At 35.2% G+C, this 24,725-nt stretch overlaps 1 protein-coding gene, 1 long non-coding RNA gene and 1 pseudogene across 2 annotated transcripts; all 3 read left to right on the top strand.

The window, feature by feature from the left end:
- Positions 1–2,146: 2,146 nt before the first annotated feature.
- Positions 2,147–5,277, top strand: LOC114384941. The gene is made up of 5 exons (XR_003660815.1): positions 2,147–2,388; positions 2,542–2,628; positions 2,931–2,983; positions 3,533–3,627; positions 5,086–5,277. It is a non-coding gene; the product is annotated as an uncharacterized LOC114384941 (long non-coding RNA).
- Positions 5,278–6,449: 1,172 nt separating this feature from the next.
- On the top strand, positions 6,450–9,110 carry LOC114384937 (receptor-like protein 9DC3). The gene is made up of 2 exons (XM_028344783.1): positions 6,450–7,258; positions 7,408–9,110. The coding sequence occupies exons 1-2, from the start codon at positions 6,474–6,476 to the stop codon at positions 9,080–9,082; spliced, it is 2,460 nt and encodes an 819-aa protein (XP_028200584.1). The 5' UTR covers positions 6,450–6,473; the 3' UTR covers positions 9,083–9,110.
- Positions 9,111–10,448: 1,338 nt separating this feature from the next.
- LOC114383802 lies at positions 10,449–13,077 on the top strand (annotated as a pseudogene).
- The last annotated feature ends 11,648 nt before the right edge of the window (positions 13,078–24,725 follow it).

Raw genomic sequence — 24,725 nt, 5'->3', positions numbered from 1 at the left:
AGCATGAGAGTATTTGTTGTTCTAGGACTGCCCCGTGTGATTCCTGTGGGCATTCAATGATGTTGAAGGACATGGATATTCATCAGATTGTTGTTCATCAAAGTGGCTAATTCTGATATTTTTCATCATAATAGCAACTTGTGAAGGATTGCATCTAGGTAACAAATAGAAAACTAAAAGAAACTAGAGAAAATTGGAAGAGACAGGAAGACAGGTTGATGATGGTGGAGCTAAAACATGTCTATGTTCTACTGTGGACAACCGGCTGTGGAGCTATTAAACTGTTGTTGATCTTGTCATTCATTATGTTGAAATTATGATTATAAAAATGTTTGGTTTGCAGTATTTTTTACATTACGTTCTTTTGGGCTGATAGGAAGAATAAAAAGTACAATTTTATAAATATTTAGGTAAAGAAACCCCTTGAAAGTAGGTTTGTTGTGCTAATAATAACCAAGTAATGATTGACGAGCGTAAGCTGTTGTGCATATCTGCTTGCACCTACGGCTTGTTTCACTGTGCATTTCTACATAGTGATTGACGAGTGTACGTAGGAATTAGATGTAGTTCAGAGGTTGTTTGGCCGAATCAGGTTAAAATATCTTTGCAGTGTTTCTCATCCTTTGTTTGAATCTTAAAAAAATAGTTTCACTGAAACTATCAGTGGCTTTCTGATATATATTTTGAATAAGCTTCTAAGTAGAAAAAATCATTAGTTGAACAACTAGTGTTTTAATTAGATCTATTTAAGATTATTGCATCTGATGGAATTCGTTTAATTGTTTTGCATAGATCATACACTGCATAAACTCCATTATAAAGCTAATTAGAAGATTGTTTTAGAAGTTTCACCTTCAGCTTATATAGATTTAGCCATTTTTTGCAGTTTCTCGAAACTATCATACAAACTTTGTGATCATATATTCAGTTTTTCTTGTAACCACATGCAAACTTTTTGCAAATTGAAAGTTATACAAATTCTTGTGGTTCACTAAATTTACAAGGAGATAGTATCTGTTATATATATAGTCCAAGATTGCTAAAAAACTTGAACTTTCTAAGTGATAAATTTTCCTACAAAAAGACAATTAAACAGTAAAATAGTTAACCTATAAAAAGTGTTATTAAAAAAACTATAATAACTGATGTTCTAAAAACAAGAACTTAGCACGCAACTTTCTTTTATAAAAAAAACAAAGAATGCAATATTAATACCTTGTCAATAACTTAAAACCATTAATAATTAAAGAACAAACAACTTTAAATAATATACAAATTAAAAATACTAAAATATCTTATCACTACTAAAAAAAGCATTTTTTACGACGTGTGATTTACGACGGTTATTGTAGACCCGATTTAAAAGGTGGTGCGATGGCATTTTTGTAATTATCATAAAAAAAATTACATTTTACGTCATACATTCTAAGACGGTTATTAAAAAACCGCCTTAGAATGTTATATGCAATAAAGTTTATGACGAGTTTTAATAAAAAACCGTCGTAGTTAAAAATAAAAATAAAAAATAAAACGCGTCCTCCCACCTACTCATTTCACCAACCCTAGTTCCTGAACCTTCTCATTTCGACGGGTTTTGATGCCGCCTGAACCATTGCCTTGGGATCGAAAGGACTTCTTCAAGGAGAGGAAGCACGAGAGGTCCGAGTCGCTTGGGTCTGTCGCCAGATGGAGGGATTCCTCACACCACCGCGACTTCAACCGCTGGGGATCCGCCGAGTTTCGCCGACCGCTAGGTGAGTTTTCATTCCAACTCTCTGTTTCGGTTGCGTTTTGTTTTGCACAACATGCCGGAAAACTCGCGCATCCATTTTCTTATTTAGTTTTTATTTTTTTTTATTTTCATTATTGGTAAGAGTTTTTCAGTGGTTTAAGATTTGGTGGGTTGTTCTTTGCGTATTTGATGTGTTTTGGAGGGTCGACCTTGGGTTATTTTCGAAGATCCGTGGCTTCTGTTATTGTTATTGGAATATTTTTACTTTCTACCTTGAGGAGGGTTTTTTTCTTTTTGCAAGATTTTTGTGTGTCTTATTTTTTGGTCTATGTTTTTTCTGGATGCGAGAATATATCCTTTGCTTGTGTTGATTTTTTTTGTATTTTCCTTTTTGGTTTGAATATTTTCTGAAGGTCATGGTCATGGGTATGCGATTTCTCGGTCCAGCAACGACAAGATGCTGGAAGATTATAGTCGGCCGTCATTCTCATGGGGTGATGGAAAGTATGGCAGGAGCAGTAGGGAAAATAGAGGAGGGCCCTTTGGTTAGAGAGATTGGCGAGGGCATTCATGGGAACCCATCAAAACCTTATTCACTTCTTCCCAATTCAGAGACGCCAAATGGTCCTTCCCTTCTGCCCCTGTCACTTGCAACTGTATGCTTTTACACTCAATTTCTCTATACTTTCAACTTAATTACCTTGAAATTGCTAGTTCACTTTCATTCTACATCCCGGTTGGTAGATCGGCTATGCTGTGTACAAAATTGACCTTCTGATTTCCTCAATTGGTCTAATTAAATTTTCTAGGTCCATACCACTTGAAATTTTATGATCAACACTCAAATCTCAACCACCAAATATTGTAATTGAGGTGTTTGGGAGATCATAGCGTAGGTAAGTTCAAGGAAATTATTTATTAGAATTTTTGTTCTGACTGATGGTCCTTGCTCATATAACTGTATGCTAAATAAGTTTCCTGCCATCTCTTCTCCTATTCATCCTTTGCTTACCCTGGATTTTCTACTTGGTATCTTTTATTGTACATCCATTCAAATTTTAACATCATCTAAGATGGCATTTGTTGACATCATGATAGCCTTACAATCCTGTTTTCTTTTAGATACAATGCTATGAAAAATGTTGTATGCTTATTCATTTTAAAAGATAATTAATCTACTGATTTGCTCTTTTTGTAGATGGTTCTGTAATGCCTTCATGGTTTGACATTCTTGAGATTCCCGTGGCAGCTGTAAGCTTAGCTTTCTCTTCTCTCTTGGATTATTTCTTGGATAGGCACTCTTTTTTTTTTTCTTAATGGCTTTCATTCACATGGGGGTTGTGTTTGGGCTTTTATGACCGTGTCAGGTTTTTCTTTCTTTTTTTTAAGAGGCAAGCGGTTAGGTAATATATATGACTTTCAATGAAAAGGAAAATGGACTAGACTAGAGGCATCATTTTCTTAAAATAATAAAATTGGGACACTTGGCACGCACTCATGGATAGTGATTGAATAATAGAACTCTAGAACTAGAAGCATGATTCATGATTAGTTGAACAATATGACAAACAACTAGAATAAATATTAGAGATGTGTTAGTTTCTTTCAAGGCGTGAGGCATGCATTGCATTTGCTGCTCTCTTGGATTATAAAATATTATTAGTATATTCTCTAGGTTCTTCTGTTTGAGTGTGATGCATATTTATAATTAATTTTTTTTAAAAGAAAAAACTAACTCCAGTTAATATGAATACTTTGGGGTATTGACTTTGATGACTTGTTACATGATGCATACCACAGGTCTACACTTTGTAGCAGGTTCTATACTTGCTCATTGTCAATGTATTATGAAGACAAAGCCTTTTAAGAGATCCCAAAGTCATGACTTCCTACAGGTACCCAATGAATATGCATATACTTCCCTACCCTTCTATGTTCATGAAAAACAACCTTCTACTGTTCAAATAGAAGTTCTGGTATGGGCTGCTTTATTTATAACTTTTTTTCTGCATATTACTTGGAGTTGGGCTGTTGAAATCACTGGATTTCATTTTCAATTTTCTCCGTGCTAATGGCTCATATATATATATATATATATATAAAATTTCCTCTAACAAGACAAAATTTTCAAACTCTTGGCACGTAGTGGCTTCGTCTTTGTGTAGGGTAGGGAGTAGTAACTACCACTTGCTCATTATTAATTAATTGTTCACAAACTATAAATAAACCATGTACCAGCGGTAAAAAATAAATAAACTATAGTAATTGCATTGATTACTAAAAAAGTTTCAATCTTACCGTACGTCCTGCTAAAGTTTTAAAGAATTGATTGGAAACAAGTACGGGAAGGGGATAGGGGATTAGCAAAGTTTGATTCCATTATTTAACTTTATAAATTCAAAATTAGAACTTCTTTTAGTAATGAGTATTTTAGTTTGTGCATTACACAAAATAAATAATTATTTTATATAACTAAAATTTATAATAAATAAATACATTTAAATATATAAATTATATTATAATTAAAATTTATTACAAATAAATATTCTTAACATAAATTGGACTGTATTTTAGATTTATAAGAAACATATTATAATATCAGGTTACTTTTAACTGGCGGTATTTTTGAAAAAAATATATATTAAAAATTAACTTTAAAATAAAGATAAAAGAATGATAGATGGATACATTTAGAAAGTTAAGAAATTTTTTTGAAATTTCTCTAAAAAAATATTTCAAATGTTATTGTTAAATTAAATAGTAGCTCCTAAAACCCTCTAATTTAATATAATATTATTTTAATTATATATGGGAGGTTTTTTTTTTTCAATTTGTGCTTGTTCGTTCCATTGTACTAAAAAAATCATTTTTTTTATATCCAACTAAAAAAATCTTTCACAATAAATAAATATTAATTAAGATATAAAAGATTATTGTGCCTTGCCTATGTGATATTAATTAAGATATTACTTAACGCAATTGGTTGAGGGCAAAATATAACTTCACTGTGACTTGAGTCTAAAACTTGGAATTATGCACAGTCTACAACTTAGAATTATGTTTTAATACAATGGCAGCTTTTAATGGTTGCCCCTCTATCATTGAAAAAAAACACTTATTATAGAAGCATACTTGAGCGCAGTAAACTTAAATCTATTCATTGGTCAGCAGAGGCATTAAGCTTTATTTATTACTTTCTCTCTGTGGTTGAGTAAACGATACTATTTCACTTTAACTAGGATGTCTGATATCAAGTTATAATGTTATATATGTTGTCATAACATGCTCTCAATAGTGATGTAAAACTTGTAAGCATCATCATTCATATTCATTTCTTTCAAGGTTGGTTTCAGGTGCTTCCTTTGGTTCAATTTGCAGTGGTCATGCTTGTGTTTTACTCTTTAGTCCCTGTTCTACTTAAGGTGTGGATAGCAATGTAAATTCTTGCAAAATTTGAGACTTTAATTAATTATGTAAATTTTTGTATTATGTAATATAATGATTTTTCAATTGAAAATAATGAGTATACTTTTGTTTCAAATCAATGTTTAATATTGTATTAGTTAAAGAAATTACAAAAAATAAAATAACAGCCAAAAATATTACAAAAAATAAAATTGCTGCAAAAAAAATTATAAAAAAAATACTGAACTTTCTAAGACGGTTATTAAAAAAATCGTCTTAGAAAGCTAGAAATACTAAGACGGTTCTTGGAATAACCGTCGTCGTATGTCTCATGTGACTTGAGAATCTAACACGGTTATTCCAAGAACCGTCTTAATATGTCTAGCTTTCTAAGACGGTTTTTCTAATAACCGTCTTAGAAAATCCTGTATACTAAGTCGAATATTGGAAGAAAACCGCCTTTGATAAATGACACATTCTAAGACAATTATTCGAATAACCGTCTTAGAAATTCGAATATATGACGATGGTTCCAAAACTGTCTTAAAAAGTAACATGTTATTTTACGATACTGCGTTCTATGACGGCTAAAAACCATCGTTAAATGTCCCATAGAACCGACTTAAAAAACCCCTTTTGTAGTAGTGTATTTATCAATACTCTATTTTTCTATGTAAAAAAACTAAACTCCGCCGTTGCTTGGGAAATTTAAGAAATATGGAATTGTTGGACATCTGATGGACCCAGTTGACGGGTGAGATTCCTATGACTTTGACAAATTTGAATTTTCTCATTGTCTTTATTTGGGCTGTAATGTATTATTCACCGGAAAACCCCAATGGATTGCGAGACTTGTTGAACGTGTGCCATATGTCAGAGTGAAAAGAACAAACAACAGAATCCATGCAAATGTCAAGGAATGAATTATTTTAATATGGTTCTGTATTGTGTGGGTTTATAACTGTATTTATTTGCTGTAAGTTGTCTGAGTTGTATCCTGGCCTGCAAAGGCAATGAGGAAAATTCACACGTTCAACCTTCAATCCGCTCAAAATCAGCATTTTATTAGGAACAAACTCAAACAATTTTCTTGAAGAAAATAATAAATATAATTAATAATTTGATTAAAAAAAATAAAGGTACACATGACTTGAAACACAGCCTAAGGAACAAAAGTTGAATCGAAATGAAAGCCTTAGAAGCAACGTAGGCTATAAATAGAAGTTAATGAATTGAATTGGTTGTATCCATATCAAATCCTCTCTATTTTTGTTCTTCTGTTTGAAGGATGAATATCTATAATAACATTCTTTGCTGGCTTCTACTCCCATACTTCATGTTAGCTTCTTCTTCTTCTTCCTCTTTCTGCAACCACCATGACACCTCTGCCTTACTACTTTTCAAAAACTCACTCAACACTCCTTTCAAACTAGAAACCTTGAAAAAGCACACAGATTGTTCTGAGTGGGATGGGGTCACGTGCGACACCATCTCAGGCCATGTCATCGGTCTTGACCTTAGCTTCTGTAATCTTCAAGGTCAGCTCCATCCCAACTGCACCATATTCAGCCTAAGCCACCTTCAACGACTCAACCTAGCCAAAAATGAATTTTTTGGTGACATTCCCTCCATAATCTCTTGCTTGTCCAAATTACTATTCCTTGATCTTAGTAGCAACTACGACTCCAGGAGAATGAGAGTTGATCCATACACATGGAACAAACTCATTCAAAACGCAACTAATTTAAGAGAGCTTTATTTAGATGACGTGGACATGTCTTCAATCGGAGTCAGCTCTTTGTCATTGCTAACCAATCTATCTTCCTCTCTCATCTCTCTTAGTCTTGTATCCACCGAATTGCAAGGGAATCTATGGAGTCACATCCTCTCTTTACCCAATCTTCAAATGCTAGATTTGAGTTTTAATAAAGACCTTGGAGGTGAACTTCCAAAGTCCAACTGGAGTACTCCACTAAGCAACTTGGCTCTCTCTCATACTGCTTTCTCGGGAAACATTCCAGATTCCATTGGCCATTTGAAATCTCTTAACACACTATATCTATGGGGTTGCAATTTTGATGGACTGGTTCCCACATCATTGTTTAATCTCACTCAACTCTCCACTTTAATTTAGATCTATCATTTAATAAATTAGTTGGCCCCATTCCAAGCAAAATCAATAAACTTTCAAAATTGCAGTTTCTATTGTTGACTGATAACAAGTTAAATGGAACAATTCCACGTTGGTGTTATTCTTTGCCTTCCTTGTTAGAGTTGGATCTTAGCAACAACCTCCTCACGGGGTCAATTGGTGAATTCTCATCTTATTCTTTGGAATACTTGTCAATCTCTAATAACAAACTGCAAGGTAATTTTCCCAATTCAATATTTGAACTCCAAAATCTTACTGGTTTGAGTTTGTCATCAACTGACTTGAGTGGTCATCTGGACTTTCATCAATTTTCAAAATTCAAAAATCTATTTTACCTCGATCTTTCTCACAATAATTTTCTCTCTATTAACTTTGATAGTACCGCTGACTACATCTTACCCAACCTTCAATCCTTATATTTATCTTCCTGTAATATTAATAGTTTCCCTAAATTCTTAGCACCACTTGAATTATTGTCGAATCTAGATCTTTCTCATAACAACATTCGTGGAAGCATTCCCCAGTCGTTTCATGAGAAGCTCTTACACTCCTGGAATTATACAATTGCTCATATTGATCTCAGTTTCAACAAGTTGCAAGGAGATCTCCCAATTCCACCCAATGGAATTGAATACTTTTTAGTCTCAAATGATGAGCTGACCGGGAACATTCCTTCAGCAATGTGCAATGCAAGCACCCTCAATATACTCAACTTGGCTCATAACAACTTGACCGGCCAAATTCCACAATGTCTGTCAACATTTCCTTATCTTTCAGCATTGGATTTGCAAATGAACAACCTTTATGGAAACATACCTTGGAACTTTTCTAAGGGAAATGCATTTGAGACTATAAAGTTGAATGGCAACCAATTCGATGGACCATTACCACGGTCTTTGGCCCACTGCACAAATTTGGAAGTTTTGGACCTGACAGGCAATAACATAGAGGATACATTTCCCCATTGGCTAGAAAGCCTCCAGGAGTTACAGGTATTCAGTTTGCGATCAAATAAGTTTCATGGTGTCATCACATCTTTCGGTGCCAAGTATCCATTTCCCAGGCTGAGAATTTTTTATGTCTCAAATAACAATTTTAGTGGGCCCTTGCCAGCTTCATACATCAAGAACTTTCAAGGAATGGTGAGTGTGAATGACAACCAAACTGGTTTGAAATATATGGGTAACCAAAATTTATATAATGATTCAGTAGTGGTTGTAATGAAAGGTAGATACATGGAGCTCGAGAGGATATTAAGTATTTTTACAACTATTGATTTATCAAATAATATGTTTGAAGGAGAACTTCCAAAAGTCATTGGAGAATTGCATTCTCTCAAAGGACTTAACCTTTCGCACAATGCAATCACTGGTACCATTCCAGGATCCTTTGGTAATTTAAGAAATTTGGAATGGTTGGACCTCTCGTGGAACCAGTTGAAAGGAGAGATTCCTGTGGCTTTGATCAATTTGAATTTTCTGGCAGTGTTGAACCTTTCACAAAACCACTTTGAGGGAATCATACCTACAGGTGGACAATTTAACACGTTTGAAAATGATTCTTATGCTGGAAATCAAATGCTATGTGGATTTCCTTTGTCAAAATCCTGCAATAAGGATGAAGATTGGCCACCATATTCAACATTTCACCATGAAGAATCAGGATTTGGCTGGAAAGCTGTAGCAGTGGGATATTCATGTGGGTTGCTATTTGGAATGCTTTTGGGATATAATGTTTTCATGACTGGGAAACCACAATGGCTCGCGAGACTTGTTGAAGGTTTGCTTAATTAATGAAGAGTGAAAAGGACAATTCATAGGGGAAGGAAATAGTTTTTTCTTAGTTTAATATGGTTCTTTGGTGTGTGTTTGTATGATTTTGTGTAATTTTAACTTCTGTCTGTGGAAGAAATATCGTCTCTGGTGAGTGATCTATTTCAAGTTGTTTCCAAATAAGAAAAACAAATGTGATGAATGCTTTGGTTTCAATTTCAAGGAATTAATTTTCCCTAAATTGGCATTATATTAGGAACATATATATATACAGTTCTCTGGAAGAATTTAGGCTAACACAATTAAATGTACAATTGTATCATTGCATTTAAGCTTATCCCCAAAGATAAAACCTTATAAGCCACCTCTTGAAGAAAGACATATACCGTGTAACAAATGCCATTTTACGAGATTTGATTAAAAGTGGACTTTTAATTTAAAAATTGGTTTCACCTACCCCTGTTATTACATACTTTCTCTAAACAATAATCCCTAACCAAGTCAGTCCAATTATTTATTAATTTTGCCGAATGATGATCGTAGATGTGCCCAGGCCACTGTGTTCTTTTGGGAGGTTCCTTAAGTGAAAAGAAATAAACCAAAGTCACCATAAAAATGTGTTAGGAAAACTCCACCACACCACAAAATTACTCACACACCCAAAGGATTGTCCGATCATGTCCTGCTATTGTTATGATTATCTCACTCAGCAAACTTATTCTTCAGTTTGTTCTTGTTGTGTAAGGGAAGGGTAATAAAAATTTCGCACTTTTCGTGATTTTTGATGTCTATGCAGTAGCACCATTGGTTTTATGTTCCCTGACTTGCTACCTTTGCATCTTTTTTAACTGTGTATCACTTTTGGACCCTTTACATTATATGGTTGTTGGAAACATTTTCTTTATCTTATATAAAACACGATTCAACAACTGTATTCATTGAGAAGTTTTAATTCTGGACTATTTGAAATGGCCCATGCTGGATTCGTCTATGCCTCTTACTAGTTAGCAGGGCAAGCCCCTAAATAGGGTTGTGGTGTGGTATTGTGGTTTGATGGTCGAGTCTTCAAAGTTGTGTATTAAGAAAGAACTAGTTGGTACCAAGCAACCTTTTCCACTCAAAAGCTTGAGCTGTAAGGTGATGGCCTAGAAAGAGTTTAGTCTCTAATAACCCTTTGAGGTTGATGTAAGGCATAGGATAGGTCCATCATATCTTATGCTTGAATGTAATTTGGCTGAAATAATGGGGCATTATATTATCAAGCATGGAACTCCATGTCAGTTTGTCAAAGAGTATTCAATACCATGTTGAGTAACCATCACCAAAAAGATTAAGGCTATCAAGTACATGAACATGAATGGTTTTTAAATTGTAACAATCAGTCGCAATGTTACCAAGCAACAACCTGCTGGTGTGATGCTTAATTTAAACCCTTAAATGATATTGAAACTTAGTCTTGTAATATTTAATCCCACCACCGGTGAAAATAAACTTGCTAATCTTCTTATACACAAATGCTTACCATACCTTCCACCATAAAATTTATGGCTGCAAACAATTCCTTTTTTGTCTATATTCTTGATGTGAAAAATACTAAATGATTTCCTTCATTTTCCATGCTCAATTCAGGCTATCTGAACAGAACTGTCTAAGCAGGGTACTTTTGATAAGGGACAGGGACCCTTATACTTTCAGTTTTCATTAGTTCATGAAGAAAGCACTTCAAGCATCCAAACTACTGATAAAGTGAAACAGGGGAGGACCACCCATTCAGGAGTTTTAGAATTCACTGCTGATCAAGGTTCAGTGGGTCTTCCTCCTCATGTATGGAATAATTTGTTTTCTGAAGGCACTTCAAAACCTCCCTTAGTTGATGTCCGCTATGTTTGGCTTCCAAAAGGGACATATTCAAAACTTCACCCTGAAAGAGTAGGATTTTCTGACTTGCCCAATCATAAGGCTATCCTCGAAACATGTCTTCGGCAGCATGCTACTCTTTCTCAAGGTGACATTTTAACTGTAAACAATGGAGAACTTGCTTACAAATTAAGGGTACATTTTCAGAAAAGACAGATGGTCACAAATTGGAACAATAGAAGAAGGAAAGTTTGTCTATTACAAATTTTCCATAGACAATGTCATTTGGGAGAAACTCTCTTCCGGGAATTCTTGTCTTGAAGTAAAATTAGAATCAGGGACAGATTGGGGGGGGGGACATTGATATTTTCATCTCCAGACATCCTCTCATATTTCCTACACGACACCAGCATAAGTGTTCTTCTCATGATATTGGCTCAAAGACTTTGATTCTTAGCTCTAATGATAAAAATATGGGTGGAGGGACTTACAGCATTGGTGTATATGGCTTCAAGGGAATTACTAACTATAAAATACTAGTCATGGTCCAGGATAATTTCAACCAAAATGTTGGTCAGCAAGCATCATCTTCCATGTCATCTATGGAACTGGATACCGAACAATGTACAGTTTTGTCTGTCAGCGTTCAGGCTGTGGAGTGTTTCTTAGGATTGAGGAGTCCAAGAACCACATTCACTGTGACAAGTGTGGTCAGGCTTTCCAGCAGGAAGAATTAGAAAATCACATGAAAGTTTTTCACGAGGCACTTCACTGCCCTGTGGAATAATCCTTGAGAAAGAGCAAATGGTGAGTTTCATGTCTCCTACCCTTTCTTGCTAGTTTTGTGTGTGCGGGTGTTTCTTTTGTGTTTGCATCTATATGGGATTACTGTTATACATTATTTTTCTGTGTTCTGTTGAAGCCATTGTGTCTGTCCAAGTTTATTGCTGAGATAAGTTATTAATCCAGAGAATTGATGGCAGAAGCCTTCATCTTATTTAAATTTTATTTTGAAACAATGTTGAGGAGGCCATGAATAATTATGTTTTTTGCAGTTAAAAAGTGTCATGTATTAAAATATTACAATATTTTTTTATTGGAATTTTTTCTTGATTTTCACAAACTTTGAAGTATGGAATTTTACTTGTTTTTTCCAAGGTTAGCTGACACATTTTGGATCTTCTAAAAGTTGAAAGTCTAGTGATGGGAGTGAAGTTTAAAGCCATTTCCAAGTCTTCTGAAATTTTGCTTTTAATATTATAGGGGTTGGGGAGTGACTCATTGAAATAATTTTTTTTTCCTTGTATCCTGCCTAGCACATCATTTTTTTCTCTCTATTTTTTACTTTTTCCTTTGTCTATGTTAAACATGAACCGTAAGCCTCATCTATCTGTACTTGTTATTATTCTCATCAAATAGAAGCATATAAAGATTAGATTCTTTCATCAACAGACTCACCCGTAAGAACATGCTCGCACACCCTATTTTCGATTTTATTCCAGATGATAGGAATCTCAATTTTTTCTTCATATCTGCATATAAAAAAATATCCTTTGTTTTAGTTACCGAAACTTTAGGAGATTAAGAACATTTGGAGGCTGTTTGAGGAGATGGATATTGGATATGTTTGAAATAAGCATGTTTGGCATTTGCCCTTTTGAGAAATTAGAAATAATTAAGGGACAAAGAGAAATTCTTGAAATGTATATTATTTCTGAATCTAAGGACTGGGGGGGCCAGTCCTAAAGTTTGTCGTTTGTTGTCAATTTGCGTAAAAAGTTACCATATCTAAGTTTTCCTTTTACTAAGAAGTGTGGTCTACTTGTTACATTTAATTTAATTTTCTAGTCAGTATGAAATTCTTCATAGTTAATGCAAGGAAATATACAATCTGGTAATCTGACTTCATATGAAAGATATGCAAATTATTATATTATGAATCAGACTATCTTAATAAATTGTTTTAACTTTTTTCGTAGGTGGAGCATCAAGCTTCAGTTTTCCCCCTGCGTCTAATCACATGCCAGTTCTGTGGTGATATGGTTCAAGCTGGGAGGTCTGCCATGAACGTCCGTGACAGATTAAGAGGATTGTCTGAGCGTTCTGTGATGTTGAAGGACATGGATATTCACCGGATTGTTGTTCATCAAAGTGGCTAGTTCTGATATTTTTCATCATAACAACAACTTGTGAAGGATTGCGTCTAGGGTAACAAAGAAAATTAAAAGAAACTAGCTAGAGGAAATTGAAAGAGACAGGAAGACAGGTTGATGATGGTGGAGCTGAAACATGTCTATGTTCTTGTTGGTAGTTTATTAGATGATAGTTGATAGTTTTAGAGAATTGTTTTAGAAAGAAGGCCATGTCATTGATTTCTTGGATGATAGATTACAACATACCAATTGCCTATTTATAGGCTCAAGTCACCAACCTCTCAATGGTGGTGAATGTTTCTACATTACTTTAGGTCTTTCTAGAGTTTTCATGATAGATTAGTATCATGATAGTTCTAGATTCTTCTATCTTATATATACACTTATAGTTCTAGATTGTTCTACCATATTCATACACACTATAGTTCTAGGATATTCTATTATTTTCATACATATTATATTTAAGAATATTCTAGAAATTTGTAGCAATTTCAACACTCCTCCTTGATGCAAATTTCTGTGACTCCAAGCATAGCTCATAATTCTTCAAATCTTGGTCTCAACAACGCCTTCGTGAATATGTCTGCAATTTGATCTTCTGTTCTGCAGTAGTCGAGTTTGATCTCATTAGTTGCTTCAACTTCTCTGATAAAGTGATACTTGATTGCTATGTGTTTTGTTCTGCTATGATGAACTGGATTCTTCGCCATTGCAATTGCTAATTTGTTGTCGCAGTTGATTTTAGTAGGCTCATCTTGTTTTTCTCCCATGTCTTCAAGTATCCTACGAAGCCATATAGCTTGGCTCGTTGCTTCAGCAGCTGCCACGTACTTTGCTTCTATTGTTGATTGTGCTACTGTAGCTTGATTCTTCGATGCCCAAGAGAACATTCCCGATCCTTGTGAGAAAGCATAGCCAGAGGTACTCTTCATGTCATCTGCCGAACCTGCCCAATCACTGTCGGTGTAGCCAAGTAATTATGAGTTGGTTTCGGTAGTATACCATATACTGAACTCTTTTGTTCCTTGTAGATACCTAAAAATTCTTTTTCCTGCTCCAAAGTGTATTTGACTTGGGCTTTGCATGAATCTTGATAGAAGACTTGTAGCATACATTATGTCAGGTTGTGTAGTTGTCAAATATAGAAGGTTTCCAATTAGACTTCGGTATTTGCTGGATGCATCAGCTTCTGGTGCTCCATCATTCTTCTGTAGTTTCTCATTTGTTATGAGTGGAGTAGCAACAGGTTTTCAACCATACATCTTGAATTTCTTAAGTAATCCTTCTATGTATTTCTTTTGCGAGATGAATATGTAGAAGCAAAGCTTCATGGTGAATCAAAAGTGATTCAAAGGTGTTTTGATGATAACAATGATGATAACAAAAGATGATGACAAAGGTGATGACAAAATGCTCAAAGATCAATCAAAGAACAACTCAAGTGAATCAAGAACAATTCAAGAGTTCAAGATAAGAATAAAGAAGAATTCAAGACTCAAGAAGAAAGTTTAGAGTCAAGAATCAGGATTCAAGGTTCAAGATCTCAAGAATCAAGATCAAGACTCAAGATTCGAGAATCAAGAGAAGGCTTAATCAAGATAAGTATGAAAAGGTTTTCTCAAAAATTGAATAGCACATGGTTTTTCTCAAAACATGTTTATCAAAGAGTTTTTACTCTCTGGTAATCGATTACCAGATTGTTGTAATCGATTACCAGTAGCAAAATGGATTTGAAAAAGTTTTCAAATTAAATTTACAACGTTCTAATTATTTTCAAAAATTTGTAATTGATTACAATGTTTTGGTAATCGATTATTAGTGCCTTTGAACGTTGAAATTCAAATTCAAATGTGAAGAGTCACATCCTTTCACATAAAAGCCTTGTGTAATCGATTACACTGATTTGATAATCGATTACCAGTGTTTGTTTTTGAATAAATCAAAAGATGTAACTCTTCAAATGGTTTTCGACTTTTTCAAATTGGTTTTAAGTTTTTCTAAAAGTTATAACTCTTCTAAATAGTCCTCTTGGCCAGACATGAAGAGTCTATAAAAGCAAGGCTTTGATTTGCTTTTCAATACATTTTTTACACTTATTTCATACAATCCTTTACAAGCCGTGAATCTCTTTGAACTTCTTTTTCTTCTTTGTACCAAAAGCTTTATGAAGTTTTCTGGTTTTCTAAACCTTGAAAACTTGTGCTATTCATCTTTTCATTCTCTTCTCCCTTTGCCAAAAAGAATTCGCCAAGGACTAACCGCCTGAATTCTTTTTGTGTCTCTCTTCTCCCTTTTCCAAAAGAATAAAGGACTAACCGCCTGAATTCTTTTGTGTCTCCCTTCTCCCTTGTCAAAGAATTCAAAACGACACAGTCGGAGAATTCTTTTGATTCTTCCGTTTTCCTAATACAAAAGTATTCAAAGGATTAACCGCCTGAGAATTCTTTTGTATCCCCATTCACAAAGTATCAAAGGTTTAACCGCCTGAGATCTTTGTCTTAACACATTGGAGGGTACATCCTTTGTGGTATAAGTAGAGGGTACATCTACTTGGGTTTGACTGAGAACAAGAGAGGGTACATCTCTTGTGGATCAATTCTAGTGGAGGGTACATCCACTAGGGTTTCAAAGAGAACAAGGGAGGGTACATCCCTTGTGGATCTTTGCTTGTAAAAGGATTTTTACAAGGTTAAAAGAAATCTCAAGGACCGCAGGTCGCTTGGGGACTGGATGTAGGCACGGGTTGTTGCCGAACCAGTATAAAAACTATTGTGTGTTTGTTTCCTTCTTCCCTACTCTTTTACTTTCTGCTGTGCATTTAATTTCCACTTTTACTTTCTGTTAAGTTTCTCTTCTACTCCATATTCTCTTAACAACATAAGTAAAAGCCTTTGAAGAGTAATTTTTTAATTAGTAAAGGTTTAGGAATAATTAATTCAACCCCCCCTTCTTAATTATTCTGAGGCCACTCGATCCAACATAATATCCCTTCATTTCTCTGACTTACCTCTATGCCGAGGAAGTAACTCATCAAACCAAGGTCGGTCATCTCAAAGGTCTTCATCATGTCTTCTTTAAACTCCATCATCATCTTAGTATTGTTTCCCGTATAGATAGGATCATCTACATATAGAGAAAGTAAGAGAGTGTTCTGACCTTGAGACTTGATGTAAAGTGTAGGCTCACTCTTGCTCCTCCTGAATCCTTGATCCATGAAATACTGATCGATTCTGCTATACCATGCTCGAGGTGCTTGCTTCAAACCATAGAGTGCTTTTCTTAGTCTTAACACTTTGCTTTCTTTGCCTTCAGACACGAATCCTTGTGGCTGCTCCACATAGATCTCTTCTTCAAGTACACCGTTAAGGAAGGCGGATTTGAAATCTATTTGATGGATACTCCATCCTTTTTGTGACGCAAGAGCTATTAGAGCTCTTATGGTATCAAGACGAGCTACTAGTGCAAATGTCTCATTGTAGTCAATTCCGGGTTGCTGTGAGTAACCCTTAGCTACTAGCCTCGCCTTGTGTTTCTGTATGGTGCCATCAGGGTTGAGCTTTGTCTTATGGACCCACTTAACCTCAATGATATCTTTTCCATGGGGACGATTTACTAACTCCCATGTGTTGTTTTTTCGATCATCTGTATCTCTTCTTCCATTGCCTTGACCCATACTTCCTGCTTTGACGCTTCTTCAAAGCTTCCAGGTTCAAGTATGGCCAAGTTACAGGTTTCATATATGTCCACCAAAGATCTTACTCGTCTTGGAGTAGACTCTGGTGATGATAGTTCTTAATCTTGTTGTTGTGGTGGAGGTGAAGGTGGTTCACCTGGGTCTTCTTCCTCAGCTTCTTCTTGAGGTAGTTGAGCAGGTATAAGAACATTCTTCTCCACTTTTTTTACCTTTTCTTCATCCTAATTCCAAGAAGCATACTCATCAACTTCAACATCTCGATTGATGACGAGTTTCTTAGTTTGCAAGTTGTACACACGGTAACCCTTAGAGATATTGCTATACCCAAGGAAGATACCTCGTATAGTCTTGTCTTCAAGCTTGTGCCTTTTCATGTCCGGAACATGAATGTAGCATATAGATCCAAATACCCTTAGGTGCTTTGCTGATGGCTTCTTCCCGTTCCAAGCTTCAATTGGAGTCTTGTCTTTTACAGACTTAGTTGGACATCTGTTGAGCATGTAAACAGTAGTGTAGACTGCTTCAGCCCAGAATATGTTAGGTAGTCCCTTCTCCTTGAGCATCGATCTAGCCATTTCCATAACTGTGCGATTCTTTCTCTCAAACACTCCATTTTGTTGAGGAGAATATGCGACTGTAAGTTTTCGCTCAATGCCTTCATCCTCACAAAATCTTTCAAACTCGCGAAAGGTGTACTCTTTGCCGCGATCACTTCTTAGTACTTTTATCTATTTTCCACTTTGATTTTCAGCAAGGACCTTGAACATTTTGAATACTCCAAAGACTTTTGATTTTTCTTTTAGAAAATATACCCATGTCATTCTAGAGGAGTCATCAATGAAGAGTATGAAGTACCTATTGTTCTCATGTGATGGCATCCTCATTGGTCCATAGACGTCCGTATTGTTGGATCAAGTGGCCTCAGAATAATTAAGAAGGGGGGGGGGGGGGTTGAATTAATTATTAATGAACCTTTACTAATTAAAAATTACTCTTCTTAGGCGTTTACTATGTTGTTAAGAAAATAAAGAATAGAAAAGAAACTTAACCAAAAGTAAAAGCAAGAATTAAAGTGCACAGCGGAAATTAAAAGAGTAGGGAAGAAGGAGACAAACACACAAGAGTTTTATACTGGTTCGGCAACAATCCGTTCCTACATCCAGTCCCCAAGCGACCTACGGTCCTTGAGATTTCTTTTCAACCTTGTAAAAATCCTTTTACAAGCAAAGATCCACAAGGGATGTACCCTCCCTTGTTCTCTTTGAACAACCTAGTGGATGTACCCTCCACTAGAACTGATCCACAAGAGATGTACCCTCTCTGGTTCTCAGTCAACAACCCAAGTAGATGTACCCTCTACTTGTACCACAAAGGATGTACCCTCCAATGTGTTAAGACAAAGTTCTCAGGCGGTTAGTCCTTCGAAACTTTGTGAAGGGGGAAACAAAAGAATTCTCGGGCGGTTAGTCCTTTGAAATCTTTTGTTTTAGGGAAAGGGAAGAATCAAAAGAATTCTCAGACTGTGTCGTTTTGAATTCTTTGACAAGGGAGAAGGGAGACACAAAAGAATTCAGGCGGTTAGTCCTTCATTCTTTTGGAAAAGGGAGAAGAGAGACACAAAAAGAATTCAGGTGGTTAGTCCTTGGCGAATTCTTTTTGGCAAAGGGAGAAGAGAATGAAAAAGATGAATAACACAAGTTTTTGAACAAAGAACTTTTCTTGAAAGAGAAAGTCTTGAACAAAAACTTTTAGAAAGATGAAGAGAAGATGAAACAGAAAAACTATTGAAAGAGATGAAAGAAAATATTGAAAGATGATTGAAAGAGATGATTGAGATCAATTTTTTTTGTTTCATGCCAAGGTCACATATTTATAGTTTCTTGATGACTCAAGTCAAAACTTGTAACTCTTGGCAATTCCTTTAAAACTAATCACTTAAAAAGATATGACTTTTGAAAGAATCTTCAGAAACAAGTCACTTAAAGAATTGTGACTTTTGGAAATGAATTTTTCGAAAACAGTCACTGGTAATCGATTACACCTCAACAAATGTGACTCTTCATTTTGAATTATGAAAATCTTAACGTTTTAAAACCACTGGTAATCGATTACTATAATCTGGTAATCGATTACCAGAGAGTAAAAACTCTTTGGTAATGACTTTGTAAAAAACTTCTTGTGCCACTCAATGTTTTGAAAAACTTTTTAATACTTATCTTGATTAAGTCTTCTCTTGATTCTTGAATCTTTGAGTCTTGAATCTTGATCTTGATTATTCTTGAATCTTGATTCTTGAAATCAAATTTCCTCTTGATCCTTGAAGTGTTCTTGACTCAATCTTGAACTCATTCTTGAATGTCATCATCTTTGTTATCATGAAGTGATCTTGACTTTTGAGCTATTTGTCATCATCTTTGTTATCATCAAAACTCCTTGAATCAATCTTGATTCATCATGAAGCTTGCTTCTACACGTATGTATCAGCTCCAATAGATCTTTCGCTCTCCATGCTCTGCTTGTTGAGAAAGAAAATCGGTGTTGCTTACCAAGGAGACATCCTTTACACACTTCATTGTTCTCCTTTATGCTTGGAAGATCTCTCATCATGTTCTTCTCATGTAACAACTTCAAGGCATGTGTGTTGAAGTGGCCAAATCTTCGATGCCATAGCCATGAATCATCAACTTGTACCTTCATGCCAATGTTTGTTGCATATTTAAATTTAGAGGGAAGCTTCTATTGCTCTTATTCATCTTTACTTGGGCTATCTCAGACCTTTTATTTTGTTGTCTAAGATTTTGCATACACCTCCTTCAAAGTGAAGTGTGTCGCCTCTCTCCATCATTTGGCAAATGCTTAGAAGATTTTCTTTTAGACTGGGAACTAGTAAGACATCATGGATGAGTCGCATACCTTTATCTGTCTCCACCATGACAGTGCCTTTTCCTTTTGATTCAACCACACTTCCATTTCCCAGTCGAACTTTGACTTTGACAAACTCATCAATGCTTTTGAAAATAGTCTCATCCTTGGCTATGTGATTGCTACATCCACTATCCAAGTAACAACTTCCTCCCTTTTCTTTTATTGAGTCTTGAGTGGCATAGAACATACATTGTTCTTGATCATGCTCCTTTGTGATATTAGCTTGATGCCTATTTTTGTTGTGACAATTTTTCTCTACATGCCCGAACTTCTTGCAATGGTTGCATTGTGGCATATTATGGAACCAACAATTTTTCTCTGCGTGGCCTTGCCTTTTGCATATATAGCATGAAGGATTTTTATCTGTTTTGTTCTTTAGGAAATTTCTAGAACCTTCTCTTCTTCTGGAAGTTTTTCCATAATTTTTCTTTCCACCATTTTCTTTGTTTTGGGACTGACATTTAAACTTTGACTGGAAGGCATTTTCAAGTGTATTTTCTTTATGCCTATACAGTCTTTGCTTATATGCTTCAAGAGAGCCCACAAGTTTTGTCTCTGATAGAGTGGACAGATCTTTGGTTTCCTCAATCATTGTCACGAATGGGTCAAACTTTTGGGGCATAGTAATTAGAATTTTCTCAACAATTTTCTTGTCAAGAATATCTTCCCCAAAAGCTTTCATTTGATTAACTATTTCTTTAACTTTAGAATAGTAATATTTAACTGTCTCAAACTCCTTCATCTTCAATAGTTCAAAATCTCTTCTTAGAGATTGAAGTTTAACGGCACGTACCTTAACACTTCCTTGAAACTCCTCCTACAATGTGTTCCACACTTCTTTGGCAGTCTTAGCTCCAATAATTCTTGAGAAAATTGGATCAGTCACCGCTTGTTGCAAGGTGAACAACGCCTTTGAATTTTTTTGTTTATTTTTCTTCAACTCTTTTTCTTGAGATGCATTAAGAGCTGAAGTATCCGCGGTAACAGTGAAGCCTTCTTCTACTATGTCCCATAAATCTTGAGATGAAAAATATGTTTCCATTTTAACAAGCCAGAAATCATAATTTTCACCATTGAAGATAGGGACAAAAATAGTTGACGATTGAGTAGTGTTATCCATAGCTTAGAAAAAATATTATTGGAGTGGGTTAATTGTACAAAGGAAATTTTTGAAGTAGTTGGGAGGATTTTGGAATGGTAGGTAGGTAATATAACTACGCCCAATGTATGACCGAACGTAGCTCTGATACCACTGTTGGTAGTTTATTAGATGATAGTTGATAGTTGATAGTTTTAGAGGATTGTTTTAGGAAAAAGGCTATGTCATTGATTTCTTGGATGATAAATTACAACATACCAATTGCCTATTTATAGGCTCAAGTCACCAACCTCTCAATGGTGGTGATTGTTTCTACATTACTTTAGGACTTTCTAGAGTTTTCATGATAGATTAGTATCATGATAGTTCTAGATTCTTCTATCTTATACATACACTTATAGTTCTAGATTGTTCTACCATATTCATACACACTATAGTTCTAGGATATTCTACTATTTTCATACATATTATATTTAAGAATATTCTAGAAATTTGTAGCAATTTCAAAAATTCTACTGTGGACAACCGGTTGTGGTTCTATTACACTGTTGCTGATCTTGTCATTCATTATGTATGAAATTATGATTATAAAAATGTTTGGTTTGAGGTAATTTTACAATACATTCTTTTGTGACGATGAGAAGAATAAAAATTACAATTTTATAAATATTCAGGTAAAGAAACCACTTGCAAGTAGGTTTTTTGTGTTAATAATAACCAAGTAATGATTGACGAGCGTAAGCTGTTGTGCATATCTGCTTGCACATACAGCTAGTTTCACTGTGCCTTTCTACTTAGTGATTGACGAGTGTAAGTAGGAATTAGATGTAGTTCAGAGGTTTAGGAAGTTAGCATCCGTCCCCAGATTCTTTATCCTTGCACTCTCTCCTATGAAGCTCCATATTTTTCAAGCTCTGTTTTTCTCTAGTCTTTTTCTCCTCCTCTCTTTTCTCTCTCCTTTTTCTATTTTATCAAGTAAAGGACGTGCAGAAATGAGATAATCTGCTCAGTAGATTGAAATTTCGCTTAGCGAAACAACATTCTTCAGCATGAAGAAAACTCATTTTGCTAAGCTAAATTATATTTAGCTCAATTGATTCATTATCTTGAATTCCTCCCATTCTGCCTCCAATTAGTTGGATGAGTTCCCCTGTTTTCTTCCTTTTTATGGCCTTATTCCGCTGAGCTAAATATGATTAGTTCAGGAAATTTCATCCAAACTTAGCATTTCTATCTTTCTTGCATCCAACAACAAAGATTTCTCATAAAAATACTTGTCAACTCTTCCATATACAACAATACTAAAAAAATACCTATCTATAGGAAATTTTTACAAACATATTCTCTTCAAACTCAAGTAAACAAGTGTCATGAAAGAAGTATTAACACGCAAAATTGACACTTATCAACTCCCCTAACTTAGGACTTTGCTTGTTCTCAAGCAAAAGTAAACAGTCTACAATATACAACCTAAATTAATTAAACTATTGATGTTGAACTCAAAACTAAACATGAGTTGGGATCCATCTCAATTTAATATATCCAAGACATGTTTGTTCCAATAAAACTCATCAACAGGGAATGAGACAATGCTTTGATTATCGACAATGATGTCCTCCATTGGGAACCATAACAAGGATACACAAGTTTTCCATTCAAGGAGAACAAGAAGCATGGAAATCCATTATTGATGCAAGAAAAATACAATCCTCACCAATCAAGTATTTCACTCACTTTCAAGTGCACTCAAGTGTTTATCTTTCCTTCATACACTGGTTGCATACAAATAAGTTTTGCTATACCTCTCACATTCAGCACAATTCAAGCACATACAATTTGGATCACTAAGGACTTTCAAAGCTTGTAATATGGTTGGGCTTTCGAAGAAAACATGGTTTTTCTAGATTACAACAAATCACCAAGAGGACAAGAGAGCAATTATCACATGAATTACATAAAATCTCTCACTCTCCTCTTTCCCTAATGAAAACCATCCCCAATTCAATCAACTTTTCCAATGAAAGCATTTGTCACCATGATTCCTTGATTCTTTTTTCTTCCTCTATTCTTATTCATATCATTTTTCACTCACTTGACTAGTATTTCACTTTTTGCCTTTTATTTTATTTTAATAGGAACTAAATAAAATGAGCAAGTATTTATTTCACATGTGAAGATAGGATAAACTATAATTGGTGACAATCTTTTTAAACTCAACAATTCTTTACCAATTCAAATCAACCATTAAACACAAGTTTTCCCCCCAACCTAAATGGAACCCCCTTCGTGCATAATTTCTCTCTTACCTCGAGATGAGAGAAAGTTATTGTTTTTCCTTGTGGCTCAAAGGGTTCAAGAAGAAAATTATTTTGCACATTTTGGCACAAAAAAAAATTGCAAGGGATACAATTAAAAATGGTTGGCTATTTGGCTTAATGGCTTATAAAAAACAGCATGCCTTGATCATTTCTAATCTTATGTGCAAGGTAGCAAAATACAGAATCAAGCAAAACTCATTGTAATAATTCCAATGGTGGTACTCATTCATTCGTCAATGCAATCCAATAAACACACTCATCTCATTTTAAGGTCTCAAGTATTCTTTTGCAAAAATAAAATCATGCCACAATTATTGAACGCTTTGAATTTCACAAAGGTATCCAAGTTATACTAGCCAACGAGTTCAACAAATGTTTCAATTCAATCCAAAGTCCACAAACCTTGAAACTTTCATCCCATAAAGCTTTCAACATGCATGAATAACAAAGAATGAAACTGATCTCACTCAACAAAATAAGTTTGCCATTAATTCCCAAAATGTAAGGTAACTAAAAGTGACCAAAATGAACCACTATAAACCAAGCTACTCCAAAACAAAATGTCAAACTGTATAACTCAAATGTATTGAAAGTAAATTACGGGAAATTAAATTGCAGAAAAATAAATGGTAGACATGTAAAATTGAACTATGCTTTTTCTTCATCATCATCGTGCTGGCTATTTTGATGGCTCTCTCATGCTAGTCCATCTCTTCCTTCATCAACATCTTCAGCGCCCTGTATTGCATCAGTATTAGCACTAGCATCACCAGTAGCTTCCATCCCCCCTGAGAAAATTAGGTTGTCCCCAGGCCAAGCTGCATGTCAAGAAAACTGTTCTGGAGACAGCGAAGGAAACATTTATGTGGGATGTTGATGTTGGTGTATGGTCAACCTGTAAAAAGAATCATTTAACGAAGCATAGGCCCAGTGGTTTGTTGCTTGCTACTGCTCAATATGGGTGAAATGAATAGTCATGAAATCTTGTAGGGTAGCCAGCTCAGTGACATGTGCTCTGGAAAATGGTTGTGGTCTAGGAATAGGACCATGTACCTCCTCCAAGGGATTGGTGTAGTGTGTCTCAATGTAGGCCTTGTTGATTGGCAGTTAGATGCTCTTCACTACATGAGCTGGGATCTGCACATCATGAAATTTGCATAGTCCAGTGATGAGTGCACAAAATCCCAAAGGTCTAGAGGTGTTATCAGTAGTTGACAATGTTAAGGTGATGATCCTCTACACCTCGTCTGATATAATGGTAGCAACATCCACTTAAAGCCCCTGAATTATGCACCAAATCAAAAGGCCCTTGTCCGTGTTGATATCTAACACATGGGTGTTGGGAATAACATTAGCTAGTAAGAAATTGGTCCAGATTTGGGTGAGAGTTCTCATGCTAGGTTGGAGAATCCTCAAAGCTTTTCCTAATGCTCCTAATTCATATGTATAAGTTTTTGAAAAGTTTAGTCACATTGTCATTATTGAATTCATGTCGCCTAGTCATTCTTTGATTGGTGTCCCTGCCATCTTCTAGGAGTATAATGGATTCTCCTAGATACCTGTTGATGGTATCTCTGTCATATTTCACTCGGACTCCTTTCACCTAAGAAATCATAGT

Source organism: Glycine soja, chromosome 14, assembly GCF_004193775.1.
Source record: "Glycine soja cultivar W05 chromosome 14, ASM419377v2, whole genome shotgun sequence".
NCBI classification, from domain to species: domain Eukaryota; kingdom Viridiplantae; phylum Streptophyta; class Magnoliopsida; order Fabales; family Fabaceae; genus Glycine; species Glycine soja.
This window is presented reverse-complemented; position numbering and strand designations above follow the sequence as displayed.

Bases quoted from the DNA above. Each gene is read 5' to 3' on its own strand.
- LOC114384937 (XM_028344783.1), top strand. From the start codon at position 6,474: ATGTTAGCTTCTTCTTCTTCTTCCTCTTTCTGCAACCACCATGACACC. The intron at 7,259-7,407 runs CACTTTAATTTA...GCCTTCCTTGTT, and splicing joins TTTAATCTCACTCAACTCTC to AGAGTTGGATCTTAGCAACA.